Source organism: Mus musculus, chromosome 17 (assembly GCF_000001635.26).
Source record: "Mus musculus strain C57BL/6J chromosome 17, GRCm38.p6 C57BL/6J".
NCBI lineage: Eukaryota > Metazoa > Chordata > Mammalia > Rodentia > Muridae > Mus > Mus musculus.
Genome location: NC_000083.6, coordinates 15749690 through 15772858, shown reverse-complemented (window position 1 = coordinate 15772858; position 23169 = coordinate 15749690). Strand labels below are relative to the sequence as shown.

Here is a 23169-nt window from a genome sequence, read left to right as displayed (position 1 = left end):
TGGCCTGCAGTGAGTTTCCAGCATAGGGAAAACTGTCACAAAAGAAAAACCTTAGAAGGTTGGTGAATATCATCAAATACTCTTACCATAAAATCCACTCAACCCTTTCATTTTAAGTTGCAAAAATAGATAGGTGAACTGTGCACGTGGTTAACCAAAGGCTACATCATACAAACTGCAATGGTTTACACCACTGTAGCTGTCTTGTCTCATTGGTTTCCAGTCTCACATAGCAGACAAGCCATTGCTTTTAATAAGAATCTTTTATTGTTTATTATTAAAATGGAAGGTTAGTTGGTACAATGCTATGCATAATCTCTCATCTTTAAAAAAATTAAACAAATAGATAGATAGAGAAGCAGAATGAGCATGTAAAGACAGAAATAAGCGTAATGTCCCTGTTATCCCTAAGGACTGACGCTGTCCGTGCATCTTAGTAACTGTATGGCTTGCTCCTTTACTATGTAGTTGTTACTTTTTACATATAATTAACACTCAAATGTTACATACAGGTTTAAGAATGCTTCATTCAACTCAGCTAGTTAACTCAATTAAATGGCAAATTGTTAAAAAAAAAAAAAAAGCCCATTCTTCAAAATTGCATTATTTTTCTACAAATTCTTTACAACAGGCTTTTAAGCAAATGACCTAGCCACAAAGGCATGTAGCGCCAACCCTGAGCTATTTGCTGTGTTAATATTAGGATTTATGGGAAGTGTTCTTTGGGAATAAAATGATCATTTACATTAAACGTGGAGGAAAATGAAAAATTTTAAAAGTCGTGTGCCAGCACTGAATCGTATCATCGTTTTTATCTTTAATTATAACTAGACGTTTAAAAGTTGAGTTATTCCCCAACACATTACCTTGCATATCAAAAATAAAAAGACATTGTTTGCTTCAGGATAACTTTAGGCCAAAGATGAAATTCCTTTTAAAAAAAAAAAGTTTGTTTGTATACACAGCATAAATTTTATATTTATCCATGTAAAAAAAAAGATATGAAAATACAAAGCCACAGACTAACTTTAGGTAGCCCCACAGCTACTCCATGGAGACATGACCAGGAGTAAAGGTTATTAATGGTTACACAACATACATCCAAAATTCCCACTGAATATAAGGAGAAACGAGGTGACGAGTAAGACATCCTAGAGGAATGTCTACAGGAAGCCGAGACTGCTAGAATCTGTTTTACTTCATAGAAGACTGATTCATCTATACAGACGTAGGCAGTTTTAGGATTACATATCAACAGTTCTCAGTTGCTGACCAAAATACCTTTCTTTCTGGCAGCTGTTACTTAAAGCAAAGATTAAATGCTCGTGGAAACAAGAATGCAGCAGAAAACTACAGGAGCCCACATATCCTTTTTCTTAAAATTTAATTTGTCATATATAAGGTTTTTATATACAATCAGTGTGTACTGTAACAGTTTTTATATTAAAGCCAATCAAGTTTACCTCAAATGTTAACCTGGCTGCATAGCACGTTTGACATTATTGCCCACATGAAAGGGAAAAGCAATGCATTTACAAGAACGTTTGGCCGTTTGGATTTTAAGTGTTCATACACCTACCACCCTTTCAACCCAATGCACTGGGGACTCTCCCAGAGCACCGAGTTTGTCTCACATGTAACCCTCGCCACTGCTTCTGTAAAACTACAAACACAATATTGACTTTAAAAAGGAGGGGCAAAACATGTATCTAATAAAAATACTCAATATAAAAAGGACTAAAAGAAATAAGTGGCCCCTTTCCCCATTTTTACATTCTAAACAATGATTCCATCAAGACAAATCATTAAAAAGTGTTATTACACTGATTTTTTTTTTTAATAAGAAGGCCTGAGTTGGTAGGGAAAGGAACAGTCAAAAGAAGCCTGAGAAGGGCAGGGCAGGGCAGCTCATTTAATCCATTTACAATAATTTACAGCCATCTTCTTCTGTAAAAAGGCATAATAATAATCACAGACAGGAAATTCCCGGCTATATTACAAACTTAAGTACAGGATTTAAATATTCAAGCTTGTGATGGGAGCGGCAAGGTGGTCGCAGTGTACAATGTAAACAAGTAGCTTTGGAAAGTGAACAAAGTCCTTGAGTGATTTTTCTTTATTAAGAAAAGACCTCTCTTTTATTCCTTCCTGAAACATGATCACAGGTCAGAGTAAAGTTCATATACAAACATAATTTAAATGGAGTCAGTCTAAAATCACTGACATAAAAACAGTTTTATACAGCCTACACGGGAGGGCAGTGCTGAGGTCCCTGGCATAGTAAACATTTTCCATTTCTTTAAAAAAAGAAAAAAAAGGTACTGCAGTATCGCAGTACAGTGCAGCATAATCCTTAAATATAAAAATATTTTCTCTTCTGTTGGGATAATAGACCTTGCGTCCTGGAGAGAAGTAACAATACTGCTACTGACAGAAGAGCTGTTTGAATCTTTCAAGTCATGTAAGGCAATTACTGTGTTGGTTTATGATCTATGGCTAAAACAAAGTCCCGGAAGACAAACTCATGAGCTTCTGTCATGTCTTCCGACTACTCCAGGTGTGTTCAGGCGTACTTCTGTGTTCAGCTGAATGTTCAAATGGGGACCTGGAGCCATATGGAGACCTCTGATCTAAAGGTGACCTAGGGCCACTGCTGGCAGCTCGGTGGTCCAACTGCCAATCTGAGAGATACCGATAATCCCTGGAGGATTTATGATGTGTGTGCTCGGAGCTTGAGCGATGGTCTGAGTGCATTCGATGGTCCGAGTGAGATCGGTGGTCAGAGTGACACCTGTCCTTTAAGCCTCCTTCCAAACTTGGCCTGTGCTCTCGACTCCTGTGGTCATCCAGTTTTCTGTGTTTCTCTCGGTCACTATAGTACCTAATGAAAGAGAAATTTAGACTCTTAGTCAAATTAGTAAGTTAAAATTCCCAAATAAAACCATACATACAGAAAAGTATAGCTACTTTAACATGTATTTTAATCATGCAGAAGCTCACAGTTTCCTGAAAGTAGCTGAGAACCACTTCTCTGTGCAACACAGAGCCACCTCACACAGCTGCTGAAATCACTAGGAATCTCTATACAAATTCTGGCTCACAAGTCTGGATAGAGGCACACAAAGCTCCCTGAACGTATTTGTACCTCACTAAGAAATCTCGTGGATCAGTGGAGCTCAGTGTGAGATGCACAGAAATAACCCCAGCTATGCACTTTCCCCTGGAAACTGAAGCCCTTTACAAACCTCTTGGAGGAAAACCTAGAATGCCAGAATGTAGTCTGAAAACTCATAAAAAGAAACTTCTCAGTAGTTGGCGATGTCAAACATTTTTTCATCAACTAGTTATGTAATGAGTCAACACACATGCAATCTGGCAGCTGAACAAGAAGTCTCTACATATTTGCCTTTTCAAATAAAATGCTCCGATTAGACAAAGATTCTTGTCACAAACACTTTCTCGTGAAATTACTGGTATATGTAGTTACAGATATAGCTTTTCTGTTTACACCATCTCTAACAAAAAGCCTTTCTATAATGAGTGCTTATACAGCGATGGCTGTGAGCACCACTGAACCACAGAGCCCCATGGGGCTTCTCCACTCGGTTGAGCAACTCAGAGCAGCACCTGCAGGTCCTCCATTTATTTCTGACTTTTACTTATCAATTGTCTGAGTTTAATTGTAGCAATGGTTTCAAATTAGCAAGGAAACTCTTTAAGCAATAAAGGAATAAAATATATTTTGACTTAATATAGGTTCTCCCTCCTAAGAATTTCAGTATCCAATGCAGAATTCTCTCCATAAAAAGCCTGTACTTCCACCAACAAGCTGCACTATTTAAAATGACAAAACTTTTAAAACTCATTGCATATTCTGATGTCAATTTACTACTTCAAAACCATTTTGGAGAAAAATTTATAAACATTAACATGAAAAGTACTATCTTTTTTTGTTGATATATAAAAAATGCTTGATCTATTCTCATGAAAATGGCATAGGTCTATCCCAAATGTAGGAAATGTACTTAACAAGAGAAGGATGAGAGAAGGTAAATGTTTAAGCCACTCGCTCTCCAGCTCACCTGCTGTCTTGCCTGTAGTGATCCCACTCGCGGTGGTCTTTGCCATTGCTAAATGAGGAGTAGGGTCTCTTCCGAGAGTCACTCTTTTTATAAGAATCTCCCTGATGGCGGTCCTTGTGATGATCATGGTACTGAGATAAGTGTCTGTCAGAAGAATAGCTGTCCCTGCTACTGTCATCATGATTTGTATTCTCTTTTAACCTTTCCATATCTATTAGATAAATAAGTGAAACTTCATTAATACAAATAATAACAGTAACTCCTGCCCAAACAAAATCAATTCTCAAACACAAAAGCATTTAAAGGGTTTTGCAGGTAAGTGTCGGTACCATCCCTCATCAAAGCTTCTTTATAGCAAGTAGAGACCATCACAGAAAACTCCAACTGGACCCTGAAAAGCTCAGCTCCAAGGACAGATCCATGTCACAGCTCCTGTGTCTGTGACTGAGAGAACACTGCAGAGACGGAGGTGGGAAAGCCAAAGGACTAGGAAGTCTGTCTCTCCTAGAAATTACTGCCACACTAAGATCAGAGCAATGGTGTTATCAATGGACATATTAATATGGAAGGGGAAATTTTACAGAGTCCTAGTCCTCAAAAGAGAACTATGGGCAAACTAATGACTTCTTGACTGAGAACTTTTAGCCTCTCTCTCCCAGGGATAAGCCAAACCACATGCAAACAAACAAACAAGACTCAGGTTCTATTTATGTGCGCATGCATACGCACACACCCCTAAAGTACAGACAGGTTAGAGGGAAGAAAATGACCTGATTCTCTTTCTGTTAATAGTCGTTTCTCAGTACTTTGAACAAGAATAACTTTTTAAAAATTGATTTAAGAAACGAAACAGGGGCTAGGGAGCTACATATCTTACAGAATAAATGTGTTTACTGCGCATTCCTGAGTTCCCGAGCTCAGATCCCAGCACCCACATAACAAGCCTGACCAAGCTCCAAGGAAGCAAAGAACAGAGGATTTCTAACACTTGCTAGATAGAATGCAGACTGCAAACCTATGGGCCTCAAGCTCTAAGTACCATGTAGAAAAGCATATGAAGGGCGTTCAAAACCCTCGCTAGCCTGTGTTCTCACACAGGCACATGTGACCACACGCACACCCTTACCTGTGCTCTCACACAGGCACATGTGACCACACGCACACCCACCTGCACACAAAAAATAAATCTACAAAAATGAAGCCAACGCACACCATCGGGGAAAAAGAAATGAAAGGAAAAGAAAAGAAAGAAAAAACTTCTTAAAAGTTTACCTGGATTCCTAATCACATGAGTGGTAGCAACATTGCTATTCTGGTCACTGTTTTGCTAAAATAAAATGCACAAGTATTAGACATGTTTAAGTAATCTAAGTAGCCTAAACTACTCTGATAGAATGGGGGGTGGAGGGGGAGCGGCTTAAGAAAATCCTCATGTTGAATTAAGATCTTCAAATACCAAGCATATATAAATATAAAATATACAAGTATCTTTAAACAAAACAATTTCCTCCATGTTTTTAAAAACTGACTTTGAATTAATTTTAGACTTGACAAAGAAGATGATGAAAACCATGTGCCGGTCTCATATGCTCATCAGCCACCCACCAATGTGAAATCATACCCAATACACTCTCAGCTCAATCGTGTTCCAATCAGATCTCTCCTATGTCCCTAGAAGCCAGGCTAAAGCCTACATGTCAGCTAGCCATTATGTCTCTGTGGCAGTCTTTCCTTTGATAACTTTTCTTTTGTTTTTCGAGACAGGGTTTCTCTGTATAGCCCTGGCTGTCCTGGAACTCACTCTGTAGACCAGGCTGGCCTCAAACTCAGAAATCCACCTGCCTCTGCCTCCCGAGTGCTGGGATTAAAGGCATGCGCCACCACGCCTGGCTCATTTTTATGAGTCTTATTCAGTACTTTTATTGAGAATCCCTCTAATGCAGTTTGTCTGAAATGTTCCCATGGCTAGATTCAAATCCTATACTATTGGTGACACCATCACAGCTGGAACATGTTTCTCTGCACTGTAGCCGACGTCTTCATGTTCTGGTTTGTTGTGATTACTTAAGGTAATGTCAAACAGTTTCTCTTTTCATGTGAATATCCTGCTCCTTTTATAATTATTATCCATGAGACCAATATAATATCCTGCTTCCTTGCCCACTGATCTAGGCTTATGGATTTATGCTTTGGACTATTATTTTATGGGATTAACTCCAATGGTATTTGATTTAATTTATTCATTACCTCTATTTTATTAACTAAATTCTCCATTTATTTCTAAATAATAAAGAATATGTATGGTGTTAATGATATAATTTAAAGAATAAAATATTATATACCAATTACCTGAGATTCTTGTCGTTTTTTAATAGCATGCTTATATAATTTATGTAATTTCCTTGCATCAAACTCAGTAAACTTAGATACAAAAATCCACAGGTTTCTAGGAAAAAAAAATGGCAAATTAGCCTCATTATAAAACTTCTTATAACCCTTTTTTATACACTAAACAGAGTCATATCTCTTTATGAACCAAAATCTATATTAAAGAAATTAATTATTGGAGACTATTAAGATGACTCAGCAGGTAAAAGTATATCCTAGCAAGTCTGACAACATGAGTTCAGAGCTAGGAGCTACATAGTGGAGAGAAATTCTCTAATCTTCACACATATATACATGCACACTGAGGCACACACAGGAAAAAAAAAACAATTTTTAAGTAATAAAAAAGGAAATTGGGGTGGGCTAGAGGACGGGAGCATGGAATGGAAAATGTAGGTAGTGAAGTCCCCGCTGCAGGTGTTGACAAAATCTAAAACAACATCTCTACATATTAGTCACTAAGAAATGTCAGCAAGATGTTCCTTACTGTCTAGGAAACAGCAAAGTAGATATGCCTCTCTGCAAACATAAAAATCTAAAGACTAATTACAAGGTTTTCAAAACCAGCAACTAATGTACACTTAAAAGCGCCCTCAACAATCTTCCGCAACAGTGATCCATTCTTGCCAAAAGGCAATACTTTATAAGCATTGCCAGACTTTCAAATCTCTTCACTAAAAAACCGAAACAGTAATGGGACTCTTTAAAATAGCTAAAGAATAATTTACCACACTGTCTTTACTTTCCTAATTTTTACCAAGGGTAACAGTTTAAAACACATGTGGAAGCCACTGAGGGCAAAATCAACTTTAGACCTTGACTTGAAGATGGAAACTCTGGCCGTATTCTCACTAAGAGCACTGTTAGTCTCTGCTTTACAGGCAGGGGTCCCGTGCCTTTGAGACCGTCATAAATTTAAGGAAAAAAAACCAAAAAACAAAAAACTTAGGAAGGGCCAATTCTATTTACACTAAGGAAAAGCATTAAATTCTAGTAATGATTCCCAGAACCAATGGTTCCTCTTTCTGCAGGTTTACTTACCAAGAGCCTGAAAATCTTAAATTGACAATTCCAGAAATAAACAGCCTCTACACTTTTAACCTGCATGTAACACCACGACTGTGCAATGAAATCTTACTTCTACCATAACCCAAAGTCCACCTGGGATGTCGATCAGTCTTCTTGAGTATACCATGCTACGACATACACTACCTGTGTGCTGGTTATATTATAAACAAATTTAAAATGTATAAATGAATTTTAAAAACATGGTTTTTCACCTCAAAATTGGAAGTGGAAAAATAAACCAAGAAACACAGGAATGCTTAAAATTATGACTTCAACATCTCCTCAAAGCTGGCACTTACTTCCTCCACTGCTTAATTTGTTCAGGATTGGAATATTCCTTCAAGCATTCAGTGATATGGTCTCCGATCTTGATTAAGCACTGTCTAGTGTGTTCCAGCTGCTCTCTTTCTGAAAGGCCTTTCTCAGGCCTGTCAAGTTGTTTCAAAGCTGCTTTCACCGGTCTCATTCTTTCTTTACACTTGAAAAGGACAAAAATACATGTATTAAAAACCCAGGGTAAATTCTGACTTTGTACTGCCGAGTTCCAATAAGCAGCAACAAATCTGAAAACTTGTGAGACAGAGACAGGGGGTCACAAGTTCTAGGTTGAGCTACATAACAGATTTTCTCAAAAAAGAAACAAGATAAAGTACTTTACAAGCCTACCACACTGGACAAAGGTGGGGATATCTGGGGCTATGTGAGGGAACCTTCCATTCCCTCTTCAAGTATAGCTATATTCTAGTTGCCCTCTGCCAACTATTGGTTTGACAGTTTATATTGCTGAAAATGTTGTAAGCCAGATATGGGTGATGTATGAGACCTACTATGTCTCAAAAGCTCACCCCTGGCTTCCACGTGCATATTCCCTGCTGCGGGTGTCTGCACTGACACACACACAGCATAGACATACACACGATAAATTAAATTATTAAATTCAAAAGAAGACAAAACAAACATATACAGAGTATATATATATATATATATATATATATATATATATATACATATACACATATATATATATATAGTGTTTTCTTAGGGTCATGAAAAGCCTAGAAAATGGAGAAGTAAACAAAACAGATGATTATGGAATCAAGACAAGTTGTAAGGAAGACAGTAGTGGTAACTAAGAGTATTGAAAGCAGAAAACAGGGAGCCTTCTATCTAATTAGAATTTTAGGGGAAAGTGATGTTTGTGAAGATTCATGAAGAGTTTGTTTTGACAATTTTAAACCAAAACAAATGCTACCATGGCTGGAACCATGTGAGAGGAGTTAACCAAATAGAATCTGTTTACAAGTCTGAGAGGCATTTTTAATCCTGAAAGAGATTATGAAAGTGACTTCACCATTCTAAACATTGTAACTTCTGTGAGTGCTGTTTGGGGTACAAAGTTCCACATGTAAAGAACATGGTTTAGGATGGGGAAGGCCAGAGCAGTGCGAGCCTCTGAAGACAAGACACAGGCAGCTACGACTTAGTGATGCAGTAGCTATGACGTACTGAAGCTCAGAATGTCTAGCTCAAGAATATACGCTTAAAGTTACGCCATTCTTTTTCCTCTAGAATGTATAAAACAATAAAGAAATTCATACATGCATTGGCCATAGTAGGTAATGTTCTACTTTAACAGTTACATGAAAATGAGAAGGCTAAAGAAGATACCTAAGGAAGTCCCACAAGCTTGAGAACTGATCTCCACTGATTCTGTAGACAGGCACATGGGACAGGGAAGCAGTGCGTTTAATGTTCTCATCTCAAACCTCAACAGTGCCAACACCCATCCAAGAACAATAAATAAAAGAATATAAATAAATACATAAATAAATAGATAAATAGACAAATGGAAGGGGAGAGGGAAGGAGGAAGGGAGGGAGAGAGGGAGAGAGAGAATATGAATGAGAATGGACAAGGAAGCTAGATTAAGGTCTAGGTCACAAAGTCATGAGAGAGAGAGAGAGAGAGAGAGAGAGAGAGAGAGAGAGAGAGAATGAATGAGAATGGACAAGGAAGCTAGATTAAGGTCTAGGTCACAAAGTCATCCAGAGAAAAGAGGAAAGGAATGAGGGAGGTCATAAGTGCAAAGAGACACAACACAGGACACACGCTCCTGGGCATACAAGATGCAAGGCTACAGAAGCTAGCGGGAACCAGTCTATTTAAAGACTATGAGAGCACATCTCAGAACCAGACAGTGAGCACACGCTTACCTTATACATTTCTACTCTTAAATCTAAATACAAAAGACAAGATGGACAAAGCAGGAGCTGTGGACGCAGCAGCTTCTTAAGTGAGAACATCTTTGCAAGTGTTTTACTTGGTTAACAGTAACAAAAGTGATTTAGACTAATTCAGGTCTAGATTTGATTAATAACAAACAACTAAAACAAGCTCGTAGTTTCAATACATACAGCACTCAGGTTATAGAAATCTCTTATGGGGAGCCATACAACTAAGGTGTGCACTGGCACACAGTGAAACAAACCATTTGTGTATTTATACTATTTCCTTCATTAGCAATCTGTAACAACACATTTCTTATTCTTAAACTTAGAAACGTCACACCTTGTTTATCACTAGGCCTGGTTCTCCATGACTTCAACTTGCTTTCCTTTTTAAGTGGACTTTATTGATACAGTAATGGCTGAATTTAGGAAGAACAACCTTTGCACATCAGCACTCAAATACTCTAAATACTGGATAGGGAACTGAAAAGTTAAAAATCCTAAATATAAGAGTTGTCTGCATTGTTTTAAGCCCTCGACTTCAGTGTAATCAGGAGCTGCAGCACTTACAATACTGAATGTCTTCTGATCCAGCTCTTCAGACTCTTCAGCTATGGGAACGGGCTCTCCACTCGCAGTGATGTGAACGGGAGCATCGGACACTACAGACTTTTTGGATCGGTCTTTACTTTCAGGCTTGGAGTCATTCAGCTGGGAAAAAGAAACAAAAGCCCAACCATAAACACAACGTGATGCTCTTTACAACAACCACTCATGTTTTATTTTGCAAGTACTTATTCTCCGTTAACAGCCATACTTCATTTTCTCCCAACTTCCCTCAGAGATCTCTCTTGACCCTCAAACATGACCCCCCTTTACTGTTGCTAGGTTTTTAAATAAAATTTCCTTGCTACTTTGCTAAACAATGACAAAGAATGTCTGCTTTGTAATATTATCTTGTAAGGTATTAAAAGAGTGCTCAAACCAATTCCTCCCCTCAATTATATGCCCACAACAACTTCTAAAGAACTCAGCCACTGAAACTAGTTTGGGCTTTTCCACTTTCTAGGTTTTACACTAGAATACCAGCCTTCCCTTCCATCTTTTTCTTTCTGCATAGCTTCTTTTGTTTTTCTTTTCCTTACAAGATTTGTTTATTTACTATATATACAATGTTCTACCTACATGTATGCCTACACATCAGATCTTATTATAATGGTTGTGAGCCACCATGTGGTAGCTAGGAATTGAACTCAAAATGTCTAGAAGAGCAGCCTGTGCCCCTACTGTGAGCCATCTCTCCATCTTGTTTTTTTTTTTCTTTAAATTATTTACTATCTTTCTTATCCTTCATTTTTTTTCTAACTTTCAAGTAAATTTTTTTGCATGCATGTAGGTTCTGAAAGATGTAACTTGGAATCCCTTTAATAATGATACATGTAATATTTACTTCTTTCTAAAATGAACCAGTCTCAAATTTCATATTAAAATTTAAAAGAAATGGCTCATTTAGTTAGCAAGAGTTTGAAAAATGGACCACTGATCCGTCTCATATATATATATATTGCATAGTTATGATCTAGAAATAAGTCTACATTACAACCACCAAAACCCCGAAAAGTTCCATTTCTAAAGTTCAGCTTCCCTTTTCACATTAAGAGCTGGCGCTCTGCAAGGATACATACTTTATCGTCATCCTCGTCAGACTTCTCTGAAGGCAGGGGCGACGAGTCACTCTTTATTTCCTCTTTCACTTTGATGGACTTCATTGCCTTACTCTTTTTAGCTCTCGTTTTTCTCCTCTTTGAACCTCCCTAAAAGTAATTATTTGCATTTAATCAATTTCACTGATTTCCTGTTTTAAAAACATGGCTATGAATCTGAAATTTAAACACATCTATTCTGAGTCAGCTGGTAATGAGCTACACCAAATTTGGGGTCAACAGAGGAGTCATAATTTATTATATCAAATACAACAATGTCAAAAGCACTGACCACTGTCATTATTCCTTCAGAAAGGAATAGAAATCAAGTTTTCACTCCCAGATATGTATGTCACTAGATTCAGTGACAACAACAAAGTGATAGAAATAGTTTTAATACAATACAGGTAGTTGTTGGCATCATGTTCACAGGCAAACATAGAAAGGTTTGAAAAGATTTGGGGAGTGAGGAATTCCTCTTGGGCCTGCAGCAATAGGTCAGCAGCTGAGAGCACTTGCTGCTCTTAAAAGGACAGAAGCCACATAGTAGCTTACAACCACATATTAACTCCAGTTCCAGGAATCTGATAGCCTCTCTAGACTCCGTGGACACCAGGCAAAACACATGGTACAGACATACATGCAAGAAAAATATTCTTACCCATACAATAAAAACAAGTTTTACAATGTCTTTTTTCATGTGTCATCTTAATAATCTTTTTTGAAGTGCCTCATAAAGTCCATGATCCTTAAAATTATATATTAAATGTTATAATACTTTGAATAATAAACTGTACACGTCTGGCCTCTCTCTACAGTCATAACTAGGTAAGAACAGTAAATGGAAGCACAGTGCAGTTCTTGCAGTAACTCTAGGTAAGTAGCCAAAGACTCCGGAAGAGTGGACTGACTGCTTCCGAACGCGCACATTTAACTTACCGCACCACAAAGTCTCTGAGCCTCTCTTTTTGCAAGATCTCTGCTAAGTAGTTTGATGAGGTAGTCTGCACGGGTCTGTAACTGTTTTGCTTGTGGTTTTTTATCAGGATCATCTGGAAGAATCTGAAAGAGCAATGCATGGAGGCTGTCTTTCATAAATAACATGAAAATTGTACTAGTGAAAAATGCAACATAATAAACATGCATTAGTTCACATTAAAGTTTTCAATACTCCTAATATTGTTGGAAGAATAGGCTATGTCATAAACTACAAGAGAGAAGCAAGTTGGGTAGCAACAACAGTACTATGTGCAGTCACAAAATAGTTTTATTTAAAGATAGTGTTTTATGTGTATGAGTGCATATATACACATACATGCATGTGTGTGTGTGTATGAGTACACAGTCCTCATGAATACCAGAAGAGAACATCAGATGCCATTAAACAGCTTTAATTTCCTTGGAAGCAAACTCATTCTTCTCTTCTGTTTTTTTCTGTTTCTTTTTCTTGTTGCTTGCTTATTCACTGTTGCCTGGCTGTCCTGGAATCCTTCTGTAGACTAGTCTGGCCTCCAACTCAGAAATCCCCCTGCGTCTGCCTCCCACGTGCCCCCACTGCCGGGCCATTTTTCTCTTCTTTACTGAGATCCAGTCTCCCTGCTTATGTTTACCCCTGGCTGGCCTCAAACTTGTGCCAATCCTCTTGTCTCCCAAGTACTAAGTAGTACAACCAACACTAGAAATCACAAGCCTAAACCAACCTGGGTGAACAAGTTAGTGAGACATGTCAAAATACACAGGGATGCACATAGCCTCAAAACACACACACACACCAAGGCAACAAGACCTTTCATGCTATAAGTGTCCCATGAACACTACAGAGGAGGCAGGAGGATACGGGGACTATCCGGCCAGTCAGTCTCATCTAATGGTAAATTTCTCAAACAATAAAAAGCTGTATCTTGAAAGAGATAGACAGACTTCCTAAGAATGATACCCAGTGCTGTCTTCTGGCCTCCACAAACATGACCAGCTGCCCATCCAAACACACACACACAAAAAAAAAGCAGGGAAAAGATCACACAAAGAAATGCTTCCAAGGTTTACATTTTATGCAAGAGCAAAAGAACGAGAGAACGAGAGAAGGAGAGAAAGAGAGAAAGAGGGGAAGAGGGAAGAAGGGAGGCAGGCAGGCAACAAAATAAAGTCACCCAATTTTGTAACATTAGTTGATATTTTCTGAAAATATCTGATTTGCTAGGGCACAGTGAGTCCATGTCAGGAGGATCAAGAGTTCTAACCAACGAGACATTACTTAAGATTATAGATTTCTAAGAACGGTGTTATAAGAAATTTAAGTTTCCTTTTTGTTTACTTTAATAACGGAAAAGTTTTATGCAAATAATTGATACCTGTCTTAATAACAAAATATATTTCAGAAATAAAGCAAAATCATGAGATTATTTAAATTCAATTACTTCATAAGACCCAAGCTATAAACCATAAATCACAGAATTAGAGTCTTTATTTCCTTATTCTTAGTTAAACTTATCTTCAAAGTAATTTATAACAATTAAAGGAACTCACAGCAGATATTAACAGAGTCAAGAAAATGTGAGTACCTTGTGTGTTAAACTGAGGTCTTAACAGAGTCAAGAAAACGTGAGTACTTTGTGTGTTAAACTGAGGTCTTAACAGAGTCAAGAAAACGTGAGTACCTTGTGTGTTAAACTGAGGTCTGGATCCATTTTAATCATTTCCCAGCTTCCATAGCCATACTCATAGATACCAATTAACAAATTAGAATCATCTTCTTTGCCCCAGTCTATATCAAAGTGCGCAGCCTTTGTATGGCAGGGGATTGTATACCTAGTATTAAAGACAGTAGTTACTTCAAGTTATTAAGGATCAAAAATATAATTTTTTACAATTTTAGTAACTAAAACTTTTTTATTCACAGTCAGTGTCATAACCATGCTGCACATGTTCAGAAGAGAGCCCCACCCTGTCCCCGAGTGAGGCCCAGGGGGTACTCACTGCTTCCTCTCCTCCGGGTCCGAAGGGATGGACTTATGCAGAGGGATCAGCTCATCCTCATGGGCAATGACCAGCTTGGCATTCACTTGGACTCCAGAGATGCGGAATGTTGGCCCCTTCACTTTTCCAAGTCTGCCACCTTGATTTTTTAAACAATAATACAGAAAAACATAACACATATATCTATACATTCATATATGATTCTACAAAACACAAAGCAGCATGCCATTACTTATGTCAATGTGTATTACTCTTTTTTTTAAACTAAAAATCAATTCTTAAATTTCTCTATACATACTAAATCAGAAGATGTGACTTTAGAGTCCCTCTATGACTGTTTTGGTAGGTACAAGAGGGAGACTTGGCGCCAGTACCCCTAGGTGGGAACTTCACAGTGATTTCTTCAGTGCATCGTCAGATTATTAAATCTTCCTCACGAGATGAATGAGGAAATCACTGTGCACGAATACACACGCTCTATCCATCCAGGCAGGTCCTCAAAGGACAGCATGACAGTGATGCCGGAGCTGTGGCCTATGCAGAACACAGCAGGCACACTAACGGACAGACTCGTTACCTAACTGCAGCTCTGCTCTCTGCATGTCCAGTACTCAGAACGGCAAGCATCTTTCAGAGTGACAAAGCAGGCTAACTGGAGGTATTTACCTGCTCGCTCTGTTCCTGAAGAACTGTCTTTTAAAGCTTTAACACAACCATTATGCACCAGTTCTCCTAGTCTTCTGAGATCTGTTTCTGACTTATCAACCAATTCAGCATCTCGAGCAATTGCATCTAACCTGTAATAAAACAATATGGCTTTCAGTTAAACATGTTAAATGAAGTGATACAATACAAAAACACTCTTGCCTATCTTGTAAATTCTAATTCATATATCTAGGACAACTTGGCAGAGAATCAATTCATCTCACACTCATGAGCATTAATAATGGTAAAGATTTTATTACAGTCAAATGGTAGGCTCCTGGAGATTATATATACCAACTATTAAAAATCTGTTCCAATCTGATTGAAAAAGAGTGACATAATTTTATGACAATTATAAATAAAAATGTCCTGAAATTTGTATTACCATAAAACCTACAAAGATTAACATTTATAGTTATTTCTACCATCTAAAATAATCACACAAATATCATTGCATTTTAAGCAATCTAGCTCAAAATACAGTAGAATGTATATTTATATTGTAAATTTTAATGAGAAAGAAATAAGTCTTTGCTGCCCTGCATTGGTGACATTACTACTACAAAAGATTAAAAAAAGTCAGACATGCTAGTAACTTAGTCCCTCTGTAGACAGAAAATCTGTACTCTTTCTTAAGTAGTTAATGAAAAAAAGATAAATACTGAAAATACATTGCAGCTATCAAAATATAATTTATGGAATATTTTGCTGACATTTAAAGATAAGAAAATTCTAGAGACTCAATCATACATTTTTAATAATCAATCAGCAATTAGGTTTTTACCGATTTTTAAAAACACTTATTAAAAGCAAATTCAATCAAGCAGCTAAACTGACTGGTAACTACATAATCATAACAATACATTACATATTTTATAACTGTATGAGAATTAACAAGTGTATTTACCTCTCCAGGGGGCCACCAAATTTCTTATAGCTCTTGATAAACCTAACAGAAAATAAATTTTTGGTTCAAACATGTTTTATACAGATATATTTTATATGTATTATATATTTTTCATATATATATATGTATATATATATATATATATATACACACACACATGTATACATATATAGTTTGTTTTTTTAATATTTAAGTAGACAGGATGTAGCTCAGTGATATACAGCCAAGAATGCACAAAAAAGGTCCTGGATTTGATTTCCAACATTGTAAAAAACAAAAACAATAACCACAGACATAGACAAACAGGTGCACACACACACACACACACACACACACACACACACACACCCCACTCTGTATTCATAACATATAAAAATAAGAAGACACCTGAAGTCAGGCATAGTGGTGCAAGTCTATAATTCTAGCACTTGGGAGGTGGGAGGCAAGGGGGTCAGGAGTTCCAGGACAACCTGAGCTACATGAGACCCTATGTCAAAATAACAAAGCCAAATCAAACAAACAAAAAACTTAATCTAAGGTATTGTTCCCTGAGTTAAGAAAAGAAGAAACTAAGCTATAAATTGTTAGGGCATTAAGTTACAGCAAACATAACACTGAATCACCCAAGAAGCTAAGATATCAATATAAATAAAACAATAGAAGCTAATTTTTATTTTAGAAATTACTTTATTATTTTTATAAGACAAAAAAAATGTTCAAAGCTACCACAAGAGGAATTGTCTCCAAAATGATTACCAACCATCACACCTCATCGCATCCTAAGCTGGCCAAGATTTACTTGAAGGGTTTAATTCGGATGACTATTATACCAACAACAGTAAACAAAAATTTACATCACAACAAAGCAACTTAAGTGGTTGATGGATGAGGGAAAATATCCAGAAAGTAGAAGATGAAATGCTTCTTCAACTAAAGACAGAAAGTCCAGCAAATCAGATGGCCATAAAGGTTCCCTTAATAAAAACTAACAATGCACTTAGTTTTCTTGTAGGAACAATGAGGAAGGGCTTTGTCAGGTCTATGATTTAAAGGAAAAGAGTTAAAAATAACTTGAAAGAAACAAACTTCTAAAACATAAAAATGCACAAGCTTTTATCAAACTTTACAGGTGAAGCCACTGCCCAGCTAAGCTCTTCTCTCCCTTGGAGACCTGCGCACTCTGGGTGCTCTGGGAAGAGGCGGGCTCAGCCTCCTGGCCAGGCTGCCTTCCACTTCTACTTGCCTAGACCAGAGGCCTTCTTAGCGGTGCTGAGGATGCACCCAGGATCTTACACAGGTAAAGTCTGAGCTCTACTGCTGAGTTCCATCCCAGCCCCAGGAATGAATGACTACTTTCAAAAACACAATCACCTCAATGTTGAACAAGAAAAATAGCTAAATTAATCACCTGCAAAATTAGTAATGCCTGGGAATGTAGCTGTAACATGAACTGTGCTAACATGTACTTTTATTGTTCAAAGGGTCATCCTGAACTACAGTTAGGGAAAATAATTTTAATATACAAGTGGTGTAACAATAAATAATGTGCAAGCATGAGATGTTACACCTTTCTTCCAGTTATAATCAATATCTCAGCAGAACAGCCCAGCTCCTGCACAGGTGTCTATTTTTACCCTCTAAAACCTCCCAATCTAGTTTTCACAGTTAGTCTCATGTTCTAAAAACACCACGTTAAAGAAAGTGGTCTGTGTCCTCTTACCGCCGAATCTCCGCATCACTAAATCCTTTAATATTCTCCCGAGGGATAGTGCGGGGTCGCCCACGTTTCTTCGGCCGTTTCCTTTCCGAGATTGAATCACTATCAGATCCAGAATATCTCCTGCTTCTACTCCGCCTCCCTTCACTTCCATTGAAACTTATCTGGAAAATAGAAACAAAAATATCCTTAAATACAGGGTAAAGAAAGCTAGTATTTTAGAGGCAAAGACAAACACAGTGAACTACAATTAAAAATTTAAGAACATTAGTCCACATATGGAAAACATTCCAAAGCCAAAATTAATTAATCAAATAGAGAATAAAATAAAGCCGGGCGTGGCGGCGCACGCCTTTAATCCCAGCACTCGGGAGGCAGAGGCAGGTGGATTTCTGAGTTCGAGGCCAGCCTGGTCTACAAAGGGAGTTCCAGGAAAGCCAGGACTACACAGAGAAATCGTGCCTCAAAAAACCATAGGGAAAAAAAAAAGAGAGAGAGAATAAAATAAAATGTAATGACTAAATCAACCAAACACCAGCTTTCTGTAAAAATATGATAATGGCTACTAACTGGCAACCTAGCATAAATACAAAACTACATGAGCTCAGTTATAATTTAAAAAAAAAGGAAATATATGTAATTTCTTTGAAAACCTATCAACTTGATAAACAGTAAATGAGCAATAACGGCCACTACGTAATGCTACAAAACTGGACACTAGGTACAATTCTTGTATTTCTGTTGCTTACCTAAGCAACAGGCTACTTGACAATATTTTATCCTAAGCATCAAAAGTCACCGGTCTGCTGATTCTGACGTGTCACTTCTGGACATTTTCCTGAGACCAGAAATGTGAAGCTGCATTGTCCAGTAAAATTCTTCACATAAAGAAAAACAAAGGAACCCAGACATTTACTAAAGAGGAACTGGACAGAGTAGTCCACAGGCTAGAACACTGAGGAGCTGATGGACCCTGTTGTAGGGTTGACATTCATGATACGCTGTCCAAGGGGAGAACACAAGTTCCAAGTTAGCATGAGTTTAAGCCACCTTGTCAAACGAGGGTGATTTAACACTGCGGCAATACATGGCACAGAGCATTGCCAGGCATACCCCTGGAGACACACGCTTTCCCTTTTTTTTTTTTAATTTATTTTTTTTATTTTTCTTCTAAATACCCTCTATTGCTTTTCTAAATAAGCTGATCAGACATTTTCAAGAAAAACATGAGAACGCAGACACCTGGTCAAGGCATGCAGGGAGACCTGCTCAAACCTACACTGGGCATTTAATAAAGACCAGCAGGTGAGTGACCTGGGAAACCTGGCCTCTGGACCACAAGCCTAAGCAAACATAGAAATTAGCTCTTCCAAGACAGGCAGCAGGCCTGAGAGACCTTTCACTCACTGACTGCGGGCGGGGGAGGGGGAAGGCAGGAGAAGACTTCACAGACGACAATAAATTATTTTCCCTTGGGTGAATGGCAAAGGACAGAAAGAAGTTTCTCATTTCAAATGTAGTAATGTTCCCTCCCCAAAAGGAAAAATCCAATAATTAAGACAATCTTAAAATGCAATATTCTAATGAAAGAAGACATGAAATCTTGGGTGTTTTTCTTTACATAATAGAAAAAAAATCCCCAATTAAATTATGGATCAAAGAAGCTAAAGAAAATTTCAGCACTGGATGGTAATAGAAGATTAATCCTACTGTTCAATTTCACATCTCAAAAAAATTAAAAGAACAAATTAAATCAAAATCAAAAAGAAATGTTAAAGAATAGAAACATAAAAACAGAAATGAAACAAAGTTTATTCTTTGAAAAATAAAGCTCTACTTAGAATGATCAAGAAATGTAGAGAGAATCTCTTATGAACTGTATGAAAGTCTATGGCCAATGAGCTACTAAGGAAGAAAATAGGAGGTGAGAATTTCAGCAGAGAAATTGGGGGGGGGGGGGAGTTGGGTGAGAATTCCCCCTGAACACCGACAGCTGCATAAACCTGAGGAGAGGTAACTAGCCACATGGACGACAAAGACCAGAATAAATGGGTAAATATGTTTACATGCTAGTCAGAAAACATGCCTAAGCTTTTGGACTAAACATTTATTCATATATAATTAACTCTCAAAGTTGTTATCCCAGGAACAAAGTGGGCAAGGTTACAAAGAAAAAGATTACCAATATTAGAAATAAACTGGCATGCATCACCAAGACACAAAAATAGTAAGTTAAACTCTCCTATAAATTCAACAGAGAAAAAAAACCCATATTCTTCAGAAGAAACTATCAAACTCAAAAAGAAACAGTTCTTATTCATAAAAGAAATGGAAATCTTCCAACAACAAAAACTATAGACCAAGAGTTTACCTGAAAATAATCCCATCATTTAATAAAGGGAAATTCCCAGATCTACATAAATTCACCAAAATAGGAGGAAACGCCTTTCAACTCTTTTTACAAGCAAACTATCAAAGACATTAAGAGAAACAAAGTTATGAATTATTTATAACCAAACAAGAAGAGCATTTCACTGTAACTCCTCCAAGATACTGCTATGTAACAGTATTCTAAAATGACATCACCTGCTTTGCACAGTTTCTCATTCTCGGGAGCATATAAATTTCCTCCAGTTCCTTTTGTCTCTCCTCCTCTTCTAGTCGCCGTCTTTGCTCTTCTGGAATGATCTCCTCCCAGTTCTTTGAATTTCTTTCAGGTTCCAATTCAATGTCATCTTCATCCATATTTGAAAAATTGGCAACCTAATAAATTCCAGAATTTTAACAGAGTAAGTATAGTATATAATATTGAACTCTAATTCACAAATTTACTCTTTTAAGGGAGAGACGGAGCTGAGTTAGGAGACGGAGCCCAGCCTTCCTGAGCAGCAGCCTACCACTGCGAACTAAACTCTGATGCCTGCTAACTATAACTAGCTAGTTATTTCTTCATCAGAGCAAAGTAGACAAGACCAACTGACTTCTACAATTCCTCCCTCCAGCAACAATTCTCTGACCTATGTTCAGCAATATTAGTAATTAATAACAGAACTCAAGGGAGATGACAAACTGGTAGTTAATAAAATGACCAAGCTGTGAAGTATATTACTAAAATGCTGAAGGAATCCCTTTCCTATGAACGCTGAGTGCCAAAGAACCCTCCTCCCCGTTGATAAAAACAGCACAAGGGTAGTTGATAGATTCGCAAAGGCAACCTTAGGTAAGTAACTAGCTTTCTAGACCTTGGCTTCCTTCTTTCCCACTTGTAAAGGGATGGACAAACACTATCTTTTGTGAGGACAACTTCATACATTTAAAGTTCTAAGATGATATTCAGTCAACACTCATTAAGACTATCTATCAATACTAATATTTGAATACAAACACAATAATGAAAATAAGAAAAGTAATGCCTACTGTTCATAAAAACAAAGAGGCTGAAGGTGTTTATTCTCTAATATTAAAATGTGCCCAGGCATGGGAGTGCACATCTGTAATCAAAATACACAGGAGGCTGCATCAAGAAGGTAACAAGGGGCTGGTGAGATGGCTCAGTGGTTAAGAGCACCGACTGCTCTTCTGAAGGTCCAGAGTTCGAATCCCACCAACCACATGGTGGCTCACAACCATCCGTAACGAGATCTGGCGCCCTCTTCTGGAGTGACTGAAGACAGCTAAAGTGTACTTACATATAATAAATAAATAAATCTTAAAAAAAAAAGAAGGTAACAAGTTTCAGGCAAGCAAGCTTTCTATAAGTCCTTGCCTCAAAAAAAAAAAAAAAAAAAAAAAAAAAGACAAATAAATAAAAATAAATTAAGCAAATAGGTAGCCTTAATAGGTAGCTAACCATCTAAGAGTACTAATTCACCGGTGTACAAATAACCTCCATATATTCTAGTTATTAGTGAGTTGTGATTCTCTTTGCCTCTTCGCAACCAGCAGTAAATCAAGTACAACATAATCATAGGAAAAACAATTTGCAAGATCAAGCCCAGAGTGACAGCTTCAGAAATCTTTATTCCATTTTGTCTTCCACTTTATTGCCTTCCAAGTCCACCCTCCACCCTCCAGAGGAGTGACTGACTTCTAAGTCCCTGGCATTCCTAGAGTGCAGTGAGTGCCATGGAATGAACAGTTGCCGAGTGATCCCTAAGAACTTCAGTCCACAGAGACTGGCGGGGGAATCAGTTTGTCTTTTTATTATTATTATTATTATTATTATTATTATTATTATTATTATTATTATATTAGCCTGAGCCTTAAAGGCTTAAGCCATTTCTCTAGCCCAGTAACCTGCTTCTTTAAAAAAACAAACAAAAAATAACCACTACTCACTCACCTTCCTCCCTGAAATCATGTGACTTACGCTGTGTCTGACCTCAGCAGGCCAGTGATATGGACAAGTGTCATGGCAGTTACTAACTCGGTCTCATTTTCTGGAGTGCTCTTATTTTTGATAATTCTTCAATTGAGTTTTGTTGAAATCTAACTCAATAAAAATCCAAGTTGTGAAGGAGGCAAAGAGGGTGCACTCAGGGGATGTGAGTTGTGGCAATACATAGGTATAATTAAAATATACTGTACAAATATATAAAATTTCCAAGGAATAAAAAAAAAAAAACTACCTAAAATAGCAGCTGAGTCATGGAAATGTGAATAAAGTTCACACTCATGCATGTATTGCCCTTAATATGCAGAGCATGCTGTTGTTTTAAGAGTCATCCTGGCTGTAAATTAGGAACCCACTGCACATAATGAATGTAATTACCCATAACCAATCTGGTCATCCGAGGTGCTGATGGTTTGACTGAGCACAAACTTTTGTACAATACAGAATACTTTAACATGAAAACTATCTTGTTACTTCCTTTTAAAGAAAGATATGGAAACACTAGCTCAACCCTCAGCAGTGTGCAGTTGTGAAGAAGGAAGGAGGAAGAGGCCTACCTTAAACTGAGAAAGCAGCTCATCCCCCACACTCAGTGGGCCTGGCTCGTTCTCGTGAGTCTCGGCTCTCTTCAGGATTTCATCGATATCCATTTCCTGTATTAAAAGGGTGTGGTTATTTTAAGTACACGTGCACTCCCCCTGCTCTACCAGACAACACGGAGTCCGATGGGAGATGGACGCTGCTGACCTGTGGCTCCTGCTCCTCTCCTTCAGGCTCCTTAAAGAGCTCCTCAGCACCGAATTTTAAAATGGCGGATAACTCCTCTTTATTGAAGGGGGTGGAACTGGAAACATGTAAAACACAAATTCAATCTTTATAGTAATATTTGCAGAGCATATTCAGTATAGTTGCTTTATAAGTGATGAGGGAGTCATGTGGGTGAAGTTTTAATCTAGTTATTTTAAAACTACGAAACATGGAAATTAGAATTCCTCTGTGCGA

At 37.6% G+C, this 23169-nt stretch overlaps 1 protein-coding gene across 1 annotated transcript in view; it reads right to left on the bottom strand.

Annotated features, from left to right (window-relative positions):
- Positions 1 to 246: 246 nt before the first annotated feature.
- Chd1 (chromodomain helicase DNA binding protein 1) overlaps positions 247 to 23169 on the bottom strand; it is a 67646-nt gene continuing 44723 nt past the window's right edge. Inside the window, exons 21-36 of the mRNA NM_007690.3 lie at positions 22915 to 23011; positions 22725 to 22820; positions 20361 to 20537; positions 17778 to 17938; positions 16058 to 16099; positions 15112 to 15242; positions 14446 to 14584; positions 14127 to 14277; positions 12409 to 12531; positions 11452 to 11580; positions 10337 to 10477; positions 7838 to 8016; positions 6432 to 6528; positions 5355 to 5409; positions 4083 to 4293; positions 247 to 2881 (exon numbers count right to left, since the gene is read on the bottom strand). Of these exons, the coding sequence (NP_031716.2) occupies positions 2536 to 2881; positions 4083 to 4293; positions 5355 to 5409; positions 6432 to 6528; positions 7838 to 8016; positions 10337 to 10477; positions 11452 to 11580; positions 12409 to 12531; positions 14127 to 14277; positions 14446 to 14584; positions 15112 to 15242; positions 16058 to 16099; positions 17778 to 17938; positions 20361 to 20537; positions 22725 to 22820; positions 22915 to 23011 (2275 nt within the window). The 3' untranslated portion in view covers positions 247 to 2535. The remainder of the gene's footprint in view (positions 2882 to 4082; positions 4294 to 5354; positions 5410 to 6431; positions 6529 to 7837; positions 8017 to 10336; positions 10478 to 11451; positions 11581 to 12408; positions 12532 to 14126; positions 14278 to 14445; positions 14585 to 15111; positions 15243 to 16057; positions 16100 to 17777; positions 17939 to 20360; positions 20538 to 22724; positions 22821 to 22914; positions 23012 to 23169) is intronic.